Here is an 18,966-nt window from a genome sequence, read left to right on the forward strand (position 1 = left end):
GTGCTCTTTGGAATTGATGTTTCTGTGTCCTTTGGGTAAATACCTAGGAGTGGAATTGCTGGATCATATGGGAGCTCTATCTTTAGTAGGTTGAGGAATCTCCACACAGCTCTCCATAGTGGTTGGACCAGTGTGTACTCCCACCAGCAATGCAGGAGAGTTCCTTTTTCTCCACATCCTCACCAACATTTGTTGTTGCTAGTTCTTTTTAATATGTGCCATTCTCACTGGTGTGAGATGGTATCTCGTTGTAGTTTTGATTTGCATTTCCCTGATTGCAAGTGATGTTGAACATTTTTTCATACGCCTGTTGGCCATTTGTATTTCCTCTTCGGAGAAGTTTCTTTTTAGCTCTTCTGAGAATGGGCTCTCTTTAGACACAACTTGAGAAATATTTTAACCACAGATCTAGTTAAGTAGGGATGGGAATGCAGAAGAGATTGAAGAGTGCATGCAAACTATATATTCCAATTCAGAATACATGGCATTTTTAGAAAAAGATAAATTAGCCCTAGCTAGACTCACCTTTGTGGTATCATGTGCACTCAATATGCCTTCTACAATGTCAGATAGCTCCATATGTAATTCCTTTAAAGACAGAAACCCGAAAGAGTAACTAGAAAAATAGTAGATATCATTTTATTTCAGTGACTAAAGTATATAGTACTTTGATCAAGTATTTTTTTAATTACCACAAACAGATTCTTAGAGAGCTTAAAAATTAAAACAACTTTTCTGTAGTTTTAGTCTTATTTTACATATTTTTTAATTAAATGTTCTAAGGCAAATCCTTTCCCAATTTTGTTCCTTCAGCTATGAATATTTTAACTAGAAGCAGTAACAGGTCCTTTTTTCCTCCCACTCACTCCCACTACCCTTTCCTGGCACTCTATCTTAATCTAATCCACTCACTTAATTTTCCACTCCCTCTTCCTATTGAAAGTTTACATGCAACAAAATGTACAGAATCAGAACTCACAGGGATATCATCCGTGCGGTTGTCCTTCCAGACCTCTAAAAGTGCAACCACCATGTCTCTCAACTCAACTCTGGAGAGACTTCCATCACGATCAACATCAAACACCTTGAAGCAAACTAAAGAAAAGAAACTCTTATTGAGGGAAACTATTTCTATATTCTGAAGTACAATACATTTTACTAGAAGGTGCCCTAGTGAAATAACTTAGCTTGTCAAGTATTTCTGCATTAAATTCTTATCTGGAACAAACTACAATATGTCATTAAGATTCTATGAACTTAGAGGACTTATTGGTCACACTTCATAATTTTCTCTAAGTAAGTGCCCAGTCTGGGGAGCCCTACCTTTAGTCCATCTAGAGTTCAATTCTTTAAAAACCAGAAAAAGTGTCTCCCTGGTGGTGCAGGGGTTAAGTCTTAGGCTATCACGCTACCAGTAGCCACTGCAGCCTGAGTTTGAGCCCCTGCCAGGGAGCAAACCCACATATGGCGCAGCAGACCTCTCTGCCTAGCCCGCTGCTCCCCTCAGCAACGTATTTCAGTAGATCTACCTGTTCTACACCGCACTCTGTCTCTGGTGAACCCTCTCACCCTGCACCTCTGGTCTAAATCCTAGTTCTTGTATGCATAAAAAAATAAATCTTTAAAAAAAAAAAAAGGAAAAAACTCCAAGTTACTGTATAATAAATATTAGAACACCTCACAGGATTAGGAGGTAATTCAAGTTTTTAAGTTAGTTTCTAATACTCAAAACTGATCATATAGAGTTGGTTCTTATAATGCTGAAAATATCTCATCTATATTAAGAGTAAGTAATAACAAGCTGATATAGATAGTATGTATGCTTCCACTTCCTCTCCAATGTAATTAATGTACACACAAATTTTTTCCAAAAGAATTGTGAGAGAATAATTTCCTTTTCTCTTTTTTTACATTTTAAAAGGACAGGTTTATTAGGAGAAAGAGAAAGAAAAAGAGGCACCTGCATAGTTGCAGGCAGGCAGAAGAGCTGCCTCTGTAAGGAACAAGTTTGTTAAAAGACACCAAGAATAATTTCAACTCTTGAATGGCATCTAAACACAACATGCTAAGAATCAGCAATATCAGTACTTTGCTAGTTAACTCCAAATGAAATCATTCTAGTTTAACTCCCATTAGTTCATAAGCAAAAAAAAAATTTTTTTAAATTAATAATTAACTTCAACTGAGAAATTAAGATTTATTTTAACATTAGAACTTTAATGAGAATAAAGATCTATCATAAAGCCAGGAATAATGGTATAGCATTAGGGAAGAAATACAAAACCTGAATTTGTAAGAGTAATTATCTTTTTAATATACCCCCACAGAAATTATGCTACTAAATCAATTAAATACACTGTAGTATATTATTAAAGATCAAAATATCAAATACCACATCCAAAGTAGGCAACATTTGTGAAGCTGTATTTTAAAAAAGCAGAGACAATGACCACCCTACTAAATATATTAGAATTCGTTTCCAATGTAATTTAATTAAATGTAAACTGCTACATATTCTCAATATGGATGAGGTAATAATGCATGTACCGATAAAGTATGCTATAATGACATTTTAGCTAGGTTAGAAAGATCGTCAACGAATTTAGTAAGATTATGTTTTGAACATAGATTTTACTTTGCTAATAAAATATTAATGTATGTGACAGAAAATAAGTTGCTCTTCAAATTACACAAGGCACAAAATTCTACATATAGACTACCAGAAAATATTTTCTAAATGCTTAATATCTCAAATACATCCAGGCTAATATAAAACAGTTCATTTATCATAAACTGCAAATTCATCAGGAAAATCAGACTCATTATTAACAGCACAGATCCCAAAGTATTCAACTATAAAAAAGAATAAGTAATTGAATTCTTAGAATGACCTCAGTAAAACCTCAACAAGAGGCTACTATTTGACAACTTGACAAAGTAATGAAGCTGCAAGACTTAATCCTCAGATGATTTTACATGGATGAATGCTAAATTTTTTTCACTGTATAGCCTACAAATTTGTGACAAAGTTTAGCATACTCACATTTTTGTCTTTCAGCTAGCGGTCCCCTGCAACAGGCTGATAATCCACACGATATCTCTTTAAAATCTATGTGATTGTCACGATTTTCATCAAAAGCATTAAACAAACCTATAAAATCAGAAAAGATACCATAAATCATAGTTAATGTTTATAATGACATGTTAATGAAATGAAGCGTGCCTTTTCTTCATAAGTGGACAAATTAAAAAAAAGTTTATCTTTAGTTCCCATACAAAGTATTTCCTTCTCCTGACATAATTACAACTACAACATAAGATCCTGGCAAAAAATATATCCTTCAGTGTTTGGTTATGTTTGTCTGTCTCTATCTTACATCAACTCTAAGAGCTAAAAATGAGCACAGCATGTAAAAAATGAAAAGGAAAAAAGAGGGAGAAAGGTTGAACTAGAGACTCAAAGATATAGCAAAGATTTATTAATATGCTCCTATAGGGCTCTTACATGAAGCAGTCTATTACAGTCTTCTTTGTTCTACTCAATCTTTATAAATGCATATTTTAAATTTCAGGAATGAAAGGAAATTTATAACCTAAATCCTGTGATTTTCCTACTTTTTGCAAAAATCAGAAAATGAACTATTTTGTTTTCAAATAAAATGATAAATCAATCTCCAATTCTAACAAGGTAAAAACACAAATGCACTGTTGAAGGAGGTGGAAGCCCAGAACCCTATCTGCTCTGGCAGTAATGAGTACTTCTGAAGTAACAACCTAGGAATCTGAAGACCAAAGATGGTATATTTCCAGAATCTAATTCCATGTCTTTGTTAAAAAAGATTAGAAAACTAAAACTCAGAATGGGTTAAGAGATCTGCCAAAAGTAAGAAAAGTTAAAAAAGTTCAGAATCAGAAGCAAAGTATTCAGATTTCAAAAGTGATTTTTATGATAGCACCCTCAATTACCCCTTGTGTTCCTGATTTTTTTTTTTTTTAAGCCATAGTAATAAAAAGTTTACAGTATGAGAGGACATCAGAGATGGTTCAATTTCTTCAATTATTTGTGTGGGGGAAGGATACAGCAGTGGAACTTTTTCAAGTAAAAAAAAAAAGTAGAGGGCCTCCCCGGTGGCGCAGCGGTTGAGCACTGGGTTGCGAAGCTGCCCGCGGCCTCTGTGGCGCCGGTTCGATCCCCGGCTGCTCCCCGGCCACCGGAGGAAGGTCCCACATGGCACGCAGACCTCTCCTGCCGCCCGCTGCTCCCCTCAGCAGTGTACTTTGGTCCTTCTGCCTGCTCTGTTCTCTGCTCTGGCTCTGGTGAATTCTCTCACCCTCCCACGCTTCTGACTGTACCCAGTGCATGTATAAACAAAAACAAACAAATAAATAAAGAAAGAAAGAAAACATGCCTCTACATAAAAAAAAAAAAAAAAAAAAAAGTAGAGGCACTTGCGCTGAGGAAGAAGTGGGATTATGTGTGAAAGCCTGGAGCTCTGTCCTTTCAGAGGCTAGCACCCTAATCCCTGCAACAGTTGCTGAGACGCCTTGTTGGAGTATTGTTTCATAACCACCAATTTGGTCAAACTCATTCCATATATGAGAATATTCGGGTACAGAGAGCTACACTGATTTATGCAAGGTTATATATACAGGTAGAATAAAATTCAATACAACTATCTAAATTTCTATTTTAGCTTTCCCCTACTAAACTATGTGCAAGAACCTTATAAACCTATAACTGTAGAGTCTTTCTTTTTTTTTAAATTTTTTAAAAAAGATTTATTTATTTATGCATACAAGAACTGGGGTACGGGGCAGAGGTGTGTGGGGACGGAGGTGAAAGGATTTACCAGAGACAGAGTGGGGAGCAGAACAGGCAGAGTGACTGAAAACACTAAGGGGAGCAGCGGGCGAGTTGGGAGAGGTCTGCTGCACCATGTGGGTAGCTCCCTGGTCAGGGATCGAACTCATGATGCAGAGGCTGCAGATAGCTTCATAGGTTGCGTCTTACTCCTTGCGCCACCAGAAAGGACCCTATAACTGTATAGTCTTTTTAGAGTTAAAGATGTATGGGTTAGAAATAAGAGATGGGCTCAGGTATAAGCACTTACCAAAGAGAATTTATATTCTGTTTCTAGAAAGCAAAATGATTCCTACCTTCACTTAGATATGGACGGATAGGTGGTGATACCAGTGGGCCAAAAGTCTCTAAATCAAATCGTCCAGTGCGGGATTGAGCCTTCAGCAACCAATAGCGTTTTTCCAGGTCAATGATATCTGATTCCTCCACTAAGAGTCAAATCAAACAAGATTATAAAAACTCAGATTTCTGTTCTGGGCAGTAAGTTCATCCTGATAATATCACTTCCAATTCAATTTCTGACTTCAAATGCTAAAAATAAATCATGACTTAAAACTCTGAAAGACAAATACATTATACCTAAAATGCCCCCAAAATTTAAATTAACAAAAAAAAGATGCTTTAAAAAACAGAAAAACAGTTTTTGGCAAAATTCCATCAATTTATTCTATATACATCTTTTTCTCCTGGTTATACTGTAAACATCATAATGGCAGGACACATGCATAAATAATCTTATCGATATGGTGACTGATTTATATAGCCAATACTTGTTAAATAAGTGAAAAAGAATATGGCAAAAGGTAACTAACAAGGTCAATAAGTAACAAAAGCTAAAGTAGGATTTTCAATGTGATAGATAATAGGTGTATTTAAAAAGCATGAATATATTTCTTCATTTGTGAGAAGGCATATTGAAACATCACAGATAAGCTCCAACCATAGTTGTAACATATGTGTCTAAGTTTGAACCAGTCAGAACTGAGATACAAGTATCCATAAACTCAAAGGGTCATATTTAATGAATAGGGATAAACTAATTCTAAAGTAAAAGCTATTTAAGACTTGCCCCAATTAAGATTTAAAAATTCCTGAAAATATCAAGCTGATCCACAAATAACTGAACTGCTTATCAAAATAAACTTCCTCTTTTAAAGAAAGACAACAGAATCCAGATAGTCATGTAACATTCACAATTCTAGCATCCAGTGAACTATGAAGCAAGCAGGAAGATGTGACTGACCCCAAAACCTGGATAAAAATCAATCAACAGAAAAAGTCCTAAAATTAAAAGAGATGATGGAATTAGAAAACTTTTAAATACGTTTACAGAAAAGTATTTAAAACATCTATTATATATATTTTATTAATTAAAAATTTGTTTCTTACATTGTTGTAGTCCCCATAGTTCTCCTGCCACCATATCACCCGTCAACCATCACCATATTCCTGTGTTCTTTCCTCCCCTATTTTGACCCTCCTCCCTCCACAACCTTTGCTGTATGCCTCAGTTCTATGGTCAACTTGCTAGTAAAACATCTATTATAAATACCTCAAGAATTTAAAGAAAATCATGGCTACAATGAGGAAGGAAGTAAAGACGATAAATATGCAACAAATGGAATTACTAGAAATGAATATTTGAAATAAAAAAGCTCACTGCATGATTTAACAGCAGATAAAAACTACGGAGGAGGGCCTCCCTTGAAAGCACAGGTGGTCGAGCGCTGCGCTGTGAAGCTGTCCGCAGCCTCTGCAGCACCAGTTCGATCCCGGCCGGCCAGGGAGATACACACATGGCCAGGCAGACCTCTCCTGTCGTGCCTGCTGCTCCCCTCAGCAGTGTATTTCAGTCTGCCTGTTCTGTTCCCCGCTCTGGTGAGTCCGCTCACCCTCTCGTGCATCTGGCCTGTACCCCGGGTTCTTGCATGCATGAATAAATAAATCTTAAAAAAAAAAAAACTACAGAGGAAAGATCAGTGAACCCAAGGAATAAGCATATAAGAAGCTAGCTACCCAAATGGAAACGAAAGGAGGAAAAAGGTCAAAAAAATGATTAGAATCCTAGTGACCTTTAAGAGGATTTCAAACAGTACAATATACATGATATTGGCGTTTCAGAAAGGGGTGGCCATAAAATACTTGAAACAGTAACAGCTGAAATTTTCTAAATCTGATGAACATTATAATCTCACTGAGCCAGAAGTTTGATAAACCTGGTACAAGAAAAAATTCAAAGAAAACCAAACTTAGCAAATGAAAATCAGTGTTGATGACAAAGAGATCATAAATGTGGTAAGACAAGGGAGAAAAAACACTACAAATGGGAACTAAAATAAGCAACACTTTTTCTTCATTAACAAAGGAGTCAGAAAACAATAAAAGGGGGCAAAAATTGTCCAAAGGAAAAGAAATTGTTAATCTCAAATTCTATGTCCCATGAAAATATCACTCAAAAATAATGGCAAAATAATTTTTTTTATAAACAAAAGCTGAAAGAATTCATATTAACAGCAGAACAGCACCAAGATATACCCATTTGAATTGAATAATGTTGAAGAGATTAAATTCTGGAAAATAAATCTTCCAAGATATCAAAAACGTAAGTGCCAGACTAATGTTTCATTCCTTTTAAATCAAATCATTATTGAAAACAACTTAGATGTAATTCTTTATTGAGAATTATTATGACTGGATCTGTAATCAGAAAAATCAATTCTTCAGTAAACAGTTGCCAATAGTAAATTGCAGATTAAAAAATTATGAGAAAAATCTTTAGTAAGGCAAAGTCTTTATGATAAAAATGCATACTGTAAATATTGGAGCTTTTAGGCTTATAATGTTTTATTTCTAACATAATTCTACAATTGTTCTTTTTTTGTGTAGACGAACTGGGGTATAACCTAGAGGTGTGGGGGTTAAGAGGAATCACCACAGACAGACCAGGGAGCAGAACAGGTAGATTTACTGAAATACATTGCTAAGGTCAGCAGAGGATGAGACAGGAGAGGCCTGCTGTGCCATATGTGGATTAGCTCCTGACCAGTACTGATGTCGAATCTCAGCCATAGTGAAATGCTAATTTATTTCTGAAATTGAGGGGAATGAAAACATGGGTAGCAGAAATTACTAAATCATTCCTACTCTTTGATATGTTTTCCTGCAGTTTATTAACTTTAATTATAAAATAATTTTCTAACTTTTTTATTAGATACTTAAACATATAGAAAATAAATTTGTCTAATGTTACCATACTAAAACAATCATTAACATTGTAATTTTTATTTTTACCAGTCTTTTTTTTTTTTTTAAGATTGATTTATTTATGCATACAAGAGCTGAGGTACAGGCCAGAGATGCAGGGGTGAGAGGATTCACCAGAGACAGAGTGGGAAGCAGAACAGGCAGGCAGAGACTGAAATACATTGCTGAGGGGAGCAGTGGGCGAGACAGCAGAGGTCTGCTTCACCATGTGAGTTGCTCCCTGGCCAGCCGGGGATTGAACTCATGCTGCAGAGGCTGAGGATTGCTTCATAGTGCAGTGCTTAACCTCTTGTGTCACCAGGGAGGCCCCTATTTTTACCAGTCTTTTAAAAAATTTGTTTCTATTAATACTAATTTAATTTTTAAATTTGCATTACTTTTTGTTCTTACTAGACTAGTAATTCATTTCGTTGATTGAAAATGTAGGTGATCAAAAAGGAAGACATACAATTGTATTTTTTCATATAATGGTAATCATAGTAATACATGTATTTAATTGAATATCATGTAGGTTGTTTGGGTAGATTATTCCCAGTATTTTCACTATATAATCTTTATCATTGTGTGATGCTCAGATTGCACAAAATTCTTTCTCATAGTTTTAGATAATCAATGAGCTAAACTAAACAAATTTAAAATTTTTTACAGCAAAATCAAGAATGACTATGACACCAAAGATAAATTTTCACACTATGAAAGTATATACTATGTAATATATTTTTTCTTTTTTAACCAGATAATACACTGCATTTGTGACTATACTGTAACCTCCGGATAAATCAACCTTTGCAAAAGTTCAATTTAGAATTAGAAGTAATTTTTAAAAAATAGTTTAAATTAAATTAAATTCTCTATATGAAGTGTTCAGTTTTTCATATAGTACCTACTTCAACTACACAGATAACAATTTATTTAGATAGAGTATTTAAAATTTTCAACAGTAGGGAGAGTAATCACAGGAGTCTGATATATAAACTGAGACAGCATTACTGCCCACTTTCCCTAATAAGGTGTCTGTTTACTCCATTTATGGGAGGGGAAGGAGTAAGAGAGAGGGATTGGGAGGATGGGAAGGAGGGAGCGGGGGAGGAAGGAAACAGGAAGGAAGGAAGGGGGAGCCTCTTCTGTTCCTTCAAATAAATATTAGCTTTCTCAAATTCTAAACTTTCTGATAAGCAGCAAACCTGCATTTAAAAAACAGGATTCATGGGGCCTCCCCAGTGTCGCAGCGGTTGAGCGCTGGGTTGCGATGCTGCCCGCAGCCTCTGCAGCGCTGGTTCGATCCCCGGCCGCTGGGTGAGGGTCCCACATGGCGCACAGACCTCTCCTGCCGCACCCGCTGCTCCCCTCAGCAGTGTACTTCATCACTCTGCCTGTTCTGCTCTCTGCTCTGGCTCTGGTGAATTCTGTCACCCTCCTGCGCTTCTGACTGTCCCCAGTGCTTGTATAAATAAATAAATCTTTAAAAAGAAAAAAAGATTCATGAAGAAAAAGGAGGAAGACAGCAAACTTGAGTGAAATTATTTTCTAATTTCTATACTTCTAGGAACTGAGCATACAATAGGTGTTCATATATGTGTTTCTGAATAACTTATGTTTGCATAATACACTAAATTAGAACACAAACTACACCAATTACCTCCCAAATTTTTTTTTTTAAAGATTTATTTATTTATGTATGCAAGAGCTGCGGTACAGGCCAGAGGTGTGGGGGGTGAGAGGATACACCAGAGACAGAGTAGGGAACAGAACAGGCAGACTGACTGAAATACACTACTGAGGGGAGCAGCGGGTGAGACAAAAGAGGTATGCTGCGCCATGTGGGTTGCTGCCTGGCTGGCCGGGGTATTGAACTTGTGCTGCGGAGGCTGCAGACAGCCCTAGAGGTTGCATCTTAATCCCTTGTGCCACCAGCGAGGCCCCCATCTCCCAAATTTTTTTACCTTTGACAACCAAGTTTATTAATCTTAAAAAAACACCACTTGTGAAGTAGAAATGTGGGGAAAGAAGTAGATCATATTTTGAAGAAAAATCATCAAATTGGCCATGGTCACCAATTAAAAAATGTTTTAAAGTTCACTTTTAGGTTTAGTGATCTGTTCATTTTTGGCTACAGACTGAGATTTATCTATCTATATAGCCTGTCATAGCTACAAGCTTGCTGAGGGCAAGCAAAAGTAAATTATATAGATTATATTACTATCACCCAAACATTTACATGAATAATCAGCTGAGCTGCTGGCAAGATGGACGCAATTAATCCTATTTTTAAAGAAGTTACAGGTGATAATTACATTACTCTATTGCAACTGATAAATCAACACCAAAACTCCTACTATACCAGCAAAATAACAATGAATTTATCACCCACCTATAGGTATAACTTTTCTGGTTCACAACAGCATCATACCACATTCCCAACATTCTAAACAGTTCTTGGTTGGCATTTTGGGCCATCCCAATCAAGTACCACCTCACCTCACCGGAGGATCCAGCTGTAGAAATATTTTCTTAATGCCAGGATTGTATTTTCATTAGAAACAAAAACAGCTAGTAAAAATATCCAAATATTTTCACACAGTTAACATTTTTAAGGAATTACCTATTCTCAAGAGCAATAACCTTCTGAGATTTACTTAAAATGGCTGTAAGCTTTATATCATTATAACCAGATAAGAGGATAATGAAGGAGGGCATACAGATTTACTAGGCAGCTTATGGTCTAAGAATCACTGAACTACTTTTTTCTTACTGAAGGAAGGTTTTAAGGTTGTAAACTAAAATTTGGCAAGGGGATATAATATACATATTTTTAACTGAGATACCAAATGCTAAGAGACAATACATTGGAGTTAGATATAAAGAGAAAAATAATGAAAATGAGTTGCCTCTAAAATTCACCAAAAATACTATATTAATTAACTCAGAATTCAGAATCTACTACTTGAAGCAATCACTGTGTTAGTAAGCTATTTCACACTTACAATAAGTTTTATGGAAACTCTAAAAACTCTTTCCTAATTTATTTGAAAATGTATTTACAAGAGGGAATAGGCACAAACATCTTCTTCCAAATAATATAAATTCTATGAAAAATGATTAACATTAAGGAAAATAACTGTCTATCATAGTTCTTAAAGCATAGTGCTATTACCTACTTCACTGATGATAAATGGGCAATCATTCATTGATCTTGCCTGGATCAAAAGAAATTAATTATTGAAGAGAAATAAAAATAATCATTTGCAACTATCCCAAGGGGGTGGGGGAAGCTAAACTGGAAAAGTGAATCTGCAAGATTGTCTGAAATGAGTGCGGAAGATGGCTCACCACAACCACAGCTACCACATGACCAACTCTTTTTATCTTCAATTACAACCTACTTATAAAAGAATAAAGAATAAATTGACTGTGTGTCAATAAACTGTCTTTAAGTCTTAAATTGAGAGTAAGCATGCACTTGGGGGTTTCAACATCCCACTTATGACACCTATTAGTATCCTATCTTCAGATAGTTTCTCTCAGAGCCTTGGTTTCCTCATTTTGAGACATGAATCTCAGAGATAACATGGAATACACAGATAACATGGGATACACAGTGCCTCTATTAAGTGTTCGATCTGCATGTAGTAACTTGGGACCTACTACAAAGCAACACAATTTTGAAAAGAGAAAAAAATGTACAGGTCATTTATAGTCAAAGATAATTTCATATTTTGCAAACATGCAGTAAAAACATACTAATGTGTCTGACCTTATGCTAAAAAACTACATGTTTGAATGCGAACAAGACAATTATGTTTAGATTCTAGAAGAAGTGCAATGTGGTTGCTGTAATGTAGTATGGAAAGTATAATGAGGGAACAGTACAGTGAAGGAACAGATTCCAGTGTTTGGTTTTTCTTTCCTGTTTTTTGTTTTTAAGCACATATGCAGCAAGGCCCTGGAGGTCTGAATATTAAAGATATACATGTGATTAAAGGATTGACTAGGGAAAGGAAAAACATGTGGAAAAAGATATTACAAGGAGCAACAAAAGAGTATTTGTAGGAAAGAGAAGTAGTAACAAGACAAAAAAGCAAAAATCAACTGCTGTATTATACTTTAATTAAAACCAAAAAAGGATAATGTAAAGAAGGATTTATGCCATGGACCCAAGATAAAAGACAAAAATCCAAGAAAGAACTTTACTTTCCAGTGACAAAAAAGTCTATTAAAGACGACAGTTCAACCTAGAACTAATAGTTCAGTCGGAACATAGACATTTCAGAGGTTAGCAGATAACAGACCAGCTTTCAAACTCAGCAAATTGCTTGGCTAGGACTATTCATATACAATAACAGGGGATAAAGATACACTGGCCTAAACTTGGGAAAGCTGTTTAGAACTGATTATATTTTGAGTTTATAGTCTGTGTCTCCAAAATCCAACACTCTGTAAATCTTTTCTCAGATATCAAAAGGAGTAGAATAATGTGTGTACAATTTTTTTAAAAATTTAGGAAATCTAATCTTATGTAATTAAATAGTAACTTATGATAGGAAAATAGTTAATAAAAGTTTGGTTAAGATCTACTCAAGCATAAAAACTTGAACTTAGAGCTAAATTCTAAATCAATTTCTTAAATTCAAATAAAAGGTAGCAATAGCTTGAAATTTGCAGTTCCAAAAACTGAACTTGCCATAACAAAGTCTAAAATCCCATGCAATCAAATCAGTTAATTATTCTGTTATTGACTATAAAATAGCTCCCCAGTTTCATTTATGATTTATATCAGAGAAGAAAATTTGATTAAGTACGGCAGTGTGTTCAACTTACTGTGACTTCATAGTTTAGTTTACAATTATATGTGAAAAGTAATTAAAGCATCTGTATTCTAACAAATTATTATTTACAAGTGAAAAATTGTAATTCCTTTTTGTTTCCTAGATACCTTGGCTCATTACACAAATTTAAATGGACTCACTGATGCTTTAAAATAAATATTTTCTATGGCACATATTAAAAAAACTAGCAACAACAAATGCTGGCGAGGGTGTGGAGAAAAAGGAACTCTTCTGCACTGTTGGTGGGAGTGCAAACTGGTCCAACCACTGTGGAGAGCTGTGTGGAGATTTCTGGACCTACTAAACATAGAGCTTCCATATGATCCAGCAATTCCACTCCTAGGTATTTACCCAAAGGACACAGAAACATCAATTCCAAAGAACACCTGCACCCCTATGTTTATAGCAGCACTGTATACAATAGCTAAGCTTTGGAAACAACCCAAATGCCCAAAAATAGATGACTGGATCAAGAAGATGTGGTACATATATACCATGGAATATTACTCAGCATTCAAAAAAGATAAACACATGCAATTTGCAGCAACATGGATGGCGCTGGAAGGGATCATGCTCAGCGAAATAAGCCAAAAAGAAAAAGAAAAATACCGGATGGTCTCACTCATAGCAGGAATCTAGAAAACTTAAATAAGGGACCAGGAAAATGAATAACTATAAGAAAGTGAAAATCAAAATCAACAAAAAACTATGAACCAGAGACACTTTTAGGGGGGCGGGGGTGGGAGGGGAGGGATTGGGGTCAGAATGGGGGGGCTGCAATTGTATGGGGAATATAACAATAAAATTTATAAAAATAAATAAATAAATAAATATTTTCTATCTGCTTATAAGTCAATTAATAATATCCTCTATCTTTATCACAGTTTTCACATTCCTGACACATTATTTAAAAAGTCTAATGTACCAAATATTCTTTGAATGGAAAAGCATATAAAGACAATTACTTTGCTGGAAACTGAGTAAGAATTGACAGTTAATACAATAAATCATAGGCATCAGAATGCAATTCTGTTAATGTCAGAATTCTATAAATTTAGTAGTAATTTTGACTTTGTGATAATGCTCCTATTTAGTAAGGCTGACAAAAAAAGTAAACCCTTGCTGAAGTCAGTAACAATTCAGTTGTCTGTTGCAGTAGCTTCTTTTGGTTCTTTCTTTCCTTTTTTTTTTTTTTTAAAAGATTTATTTATTTATGCATACAAGAACTGGGGTACAGGTCAGAGGTGTGGGGGAGTGAGAGAATTCACCAGAGACAGAGTGGGGAACAGAACAGGCAGGCTGACGGAAACACACTGCTGAGGGGAGAAGTGGTTGAGTAAGGAGAGGTCTGCTGCGCTATGTGGGCTCCTCCCTGGACGGCCAGGGATTGAAATCGTGCTGCAGTGGCTGTGGACAGCCTCATAGGTTGTGTCTTAACTCCTTGTGCCACCAGAGAGGCCCTTGTTCTTTATTTTTATAAACCTAAGCTAAAAGTAAGAAAACACTTTCTTCCCACAGATGTGGATGAGCACATTCTTATACTCGTGTACAGCCCTCTATAAGAAAACTGATTATTCCCCAAACAATTACTCCGCAAGCTGTGGGGTAAAGTGCACTGACATTCACCAGCAAGGCTTCACTAACACAAGAAGATACACATTCAGCATAAAGCACCTATTCTATACAAGGACTGAATCCTTTATTATTTCATGTATTCCTGAAGGGCAGCAGACTATGTCAGGCCAAAAGATACGATTTTGGCATGAGGATTATTTTGAAGTAATGGCAACTGAGAACACCTCTCTGTCCTTCCCCATTTGCCTAATTTGTGAATGTGTCCTCCTTCCTCTATCAGGAAGGGGCATTATTTAATCACTAGAGACAACTCTAGACCCTTATCAAACTGGAGATAGCAAGAGAGAAATGAATCTATATAATGAGCCTTACTGATTTTTACCACCTCTACAATATCAAAGTTCTTTTCCTTTTACTGTCACTTCTCTACAAAATTAATGTTCTTTGCTAATATGCTATCTAAGCTCAAGTTCTAATCATTTCTTTGAGTTATCCATCACTGATTGTTTCCTTCTATAAGCACAGTGCTAATAAACATGTTTATTTTTTACCTGTTTTGTCTTTTGTCAGGGGCCCTGACAATATATTGTTTCAAGGGCCCCAGTCAATATCCAAGATGGTTATTCCATTTCACAGATATTGCCATTTTTAACAAATTGAAGGTTTGTGGCAACCCTTTGTCAAGCAAGTGTGTTCACAGCATTTTTGTCTTCCCACCACCATCCCTTATATCCCTTTGACCCTAGATTTAGGCAGGATCCTAAATTCAATGACTTGTGTCCTCATAAGAAGAGAAAAGGACACAGAGAGACACACTGAAAGAGATATGAAGACAGAGACAGAGATTGATGTTTTATTGCTAGAAGTCAAGGAAAGCTTGGGGTGACCAAAAACTGGAAGAGGCAAAGAAGGATTCTTCCTTAGAGTCTTTATAGGTAACATGGCTCTGTTAATACCTTGAGTCCTTGATTTCAGTTTCTAGATCTGTCACCAAAGAAATTTCTGTTGTTCCAGTTTAAGAACAATGTAATTTGTTAGAGCAGCCTTGGGACACTAATACAAGTTTAGTTAAAGATTGTGACATGGTGGTCAGAAAAATCGTGATGTAATTTTTCTTGTTTTCTATGCAAAAAGGCATCATGGCTTTTCCAACAACCCGAAAATAATAGTGTTCTTTGTCCCAGTTTCTGCTAACATTTGGTCTTTGACCGAAATCTTATATTTTCTGAGTAATAGATATTTCTGACACTGAAATCCCAAATTTCTTACAGTTTCATGGGTGATGGGAACATCTTTTGTTCTAATGCCTCAGGGGACTCTTGGTGGGCTCCTGTATCCCACAGGTGGTATAACTGTTAAGACCAAGACATAACTGAAAACTTAGAATTTAGTCCCAATCCTCATTCTACAGAGAGGGGGGAGGAACTAGAAACTGAGCTAATAATGAATCATGCCTACATGATGAAGCCTCCATAAATATCTCCAAAGTATGGGGTTCATAAAGTTTCTGGGCTGGTGAACATATTCACAAGATAGGAGAATTGGCATATCCCAGTCCCATGGGAACAGAAGCTCCTGAGCTTGGATTGACTGCACCTTCCACATTTCTTCATATCACTAGTCATCATGTATCCCTTAACATATCCTTCGTTATATAACAAACGAGTAAACACAAATGCTTCCCTGAGTTCTGTGAGCCATTGTGGCAAATTATCAAACCCGAAGAAGCAGTCATGGGAACCTCCAACTTATAGCTGGTTGGTGAGAAATATAGGTGACCGCCTGGGCTTGTGACTGGCATCTGAAATGAGGGGGAAGGAGGAAAATCTTGTGGAACTAATCTTTTAACCATTGGGTTTGAACTAATCCTAGGTAGACAGTGTCAGAATTAAACTGATTTGTAGGACACCCACTTGGTATCCACAGAGAACTTGAGAACTGTTTGATATAGGGGGAAAAGACCCCACATATTTGCAGTTCAGGGATATTCAGTGAGTAGTGAGTAGACAGAAGACAGTTTTCCTTTTCAGTATATACTCTCACGTGCCAGCATTTCTTTTTATTAAACTTTGGAAGAAAAAAACACCAACAATAAACTCCTCTATGCATGTTCTCACATTACAGGTAATTTTATTAAAAAATAAACAGAAAATAACAAAATGCCATTACTTACAATGTGTGACTCCAGCCAGAGTTTGGTAGAAAGTGGGAGTATCACTATCATCAGTGAGGGTCACATATACACCTCCAGACAGTAACCAACGAGAGAAGGTAAAAGCATCTTTGTTTAGAAGAAGCCAATTTCTAAACTTTTCATAGTTTACCTTTTCCCCCTAAAATTAAGACAAGAAAATATAAGTTTGACAAATGTTAAGGTATCATACTTACATGCAATCTGCAAAATTAGACATTTGCAATTAGTTGACATTTACCTTCTTACTAACTACAAAGGAAGGATTATATAGCACTGTAGGTTGTATACTTGGAAATCAAACTGTTTTTAAAGATAACTGTACTTCAGAATTTCCATGTGCATAAAATCTATGTTACCTGCAAGTTACTTAATCAATTCACTAATAAGCAACATTTTATTTGCTAAGATATATCCTGAAGTCAGCAAATACATTTTCCAATATTCAATAAATTCAATTTTTCACTTGCCTTACCTTTCCAGCATGTCAATCTGTCAGAATTAGCATGTTTTAATTAAATATGTATAGAATTAAAATACTCTTAAACTTCATAGGTGAACTAAAAATACCTATCTTGGAGTCTTGCTCCAAAAGGCATAGCTGAAAACTTTATAACTTCATCTGTTAAGACTAACGAGCACATGCTAGAAAAGGCTGAGACCCATTCCAAATCACTTAAATCAAGGTGCTAGGTCCACATCTTTAAGCAAAATTTTATAGTGTTAGTGGGTTTTTTTTTTTTAATGTAAAAAGCTACATAATGCATTGTTATGGAAGGCCCCAATAAGCTATTTCTAATATAAGTAAATGATATTGAAACACAGTAACTTGAAAAGCAAGAAGGGTCTGGATACAATCATTGGACTGGTTTCTCAAAAATTATAGTAGGTAAACAAAGCAAGCAATTGAATCAGATAAAATTAGTGCATTTACAGTGGTGACTTTTTTTTTTAAAACCAACTACAGATATCTAATGATTTAAATCGCCATATACTGAGTATTCCAAAATCCAGGCCTCTCATTTGTTTGATCTTTCCTCTTCCAAAGACCTTGTCACTTATACAACACTACCTTAGCCATTTTCAAACATTGTTGTAAAATCTTTTTACTATAATAACCATGTCCCTTCCCATAAAGGCAATATTAAGCATGCGACTCTTGTCATCACAATTTCCTCTCATAAAAACACTCCTTCTAGTATCCTGACTCCCATGATAGGATCTACACCAATGACCTACTTTAATATTAACAAATCTAATGAATCAAAGGCCAATTCACTTTGACCTTAAACACTCTTTCCTTTGTGAAACATGTTATTCACTTGCTTCCAGGACATCATTCGCTTTTGGTTCTATTCCTCAGACTTCTGTTTAGATTCTTCTTCATCTCGCCAATCTCTAAACACTGGGGTACAGGATTCAATCTTCCTATCTGTTTATGGGGAGCCCGCTGCTTTCCTTAGCAGTGTACATCAGTAGATCTGCCTGTAATGCTCCCCTACTCTGTCTCTGGTTTCCTACCTCCTTTCTCTCCTAGATGATCTCATTCTTATCTAAGACCAACCAATCCTTTCCTCTGAACTCCAACTTATATGGCGAAAAGCATAGCTGAATACAGGTGGAATACAGAAAAACCAAACAAAGGGTCAGACAAAAACAAACTTTAAAACCAACCTTTGAAAGCTGACTATAGATCTCCATCTTTCAGAGGGAGAGGGAGAGAGACAGGTGAGAAAGGGAAGGAGAGGAGACCAGAATGGACTTTGGTGGAAGACTGTGGTGCTCCGGTGGTGGGAAAAGCTATGGTAACTATTCCTTAGGGGGGAATTCCTATACAGTCAAAACACTGGCAAGGATGTGGAACAATGGTACTTCAATAACAATAAATAAATTTTATAAATTCAAATATTTTTGAAAAAACATAGTTGACAACTACATGTGAATTATCTAATAGGAGCCCCTCCCTGGTAGCATAGGGGTTAAGTCTCAGCACTCTCACACTTTCTCTGCTAAGGCCTAAGTTCGATCTGCCCAGGGAGCTAACTCACATATGGCACAGCAGACTTCTTCTGTCTCACCCGCTGCTCCCCTTAGCAGTGTATTCCAATAGATCTGCCTGTTCTGCTCCCCACTCTGTCTCTGGTGAATCCTCTCATCCCCTACACCTCTGGCCTATCCCCAGTTCTTCTATGCATAAATAAGTAAATAAATCTTTTTTAAAAAAGAATTATCAAATAGGATTTTCAAAT

At 36.0% G+C, this 18,966-nt stretch overlaps 1 protein-coding gene across 1 annotated transcript in view; it reads right to left on the reverse strand.

Annotated features, from left to right (window-relative positions):
- The window catches only part of USP32 (ubiquitin specific peptidase 32), a gene marked incomplete at both ends in the record, with an annotated part of 149,868 nt that overhangs the window by 60,497 nt on the left and 70,405 nt on the right, over positions 1–18,966 (reverse strand). Inside the window, 5 exons of the mRNA XM_084236460.1 lie at positions 526–588; positions 980–1,095; positions 3,044–3,151; positions 5,158–5,289; positions 16,700–16,859. Of these exons, the coding sequence (XP_084092586.1) occupies positions 526–588; positions 980–1,095; positions 3,044–3,151; positions 5,158–5,289; positions 16,700–16,859 (579 nt within the window). The remainder of the gene's footprint in view (positions 1–525; positions 589–979; positions 1,096–3,043; positions 3,152–5,157; positions 5,290–16,699; positions 16,860–18,966) is intronic.

This window comes from Talpa europaea (assembly GCF_964194135.1).
Source record: "Talpa europaea genome assembly, chromosome: 7".
Classification (NCBI taxonomy): domain Eukaryota; kingdom Metazoa; phylum Chordata; class Mammalia; order Eulipotyphla; family Talpidae; genus Talpa; species Talpa europaea.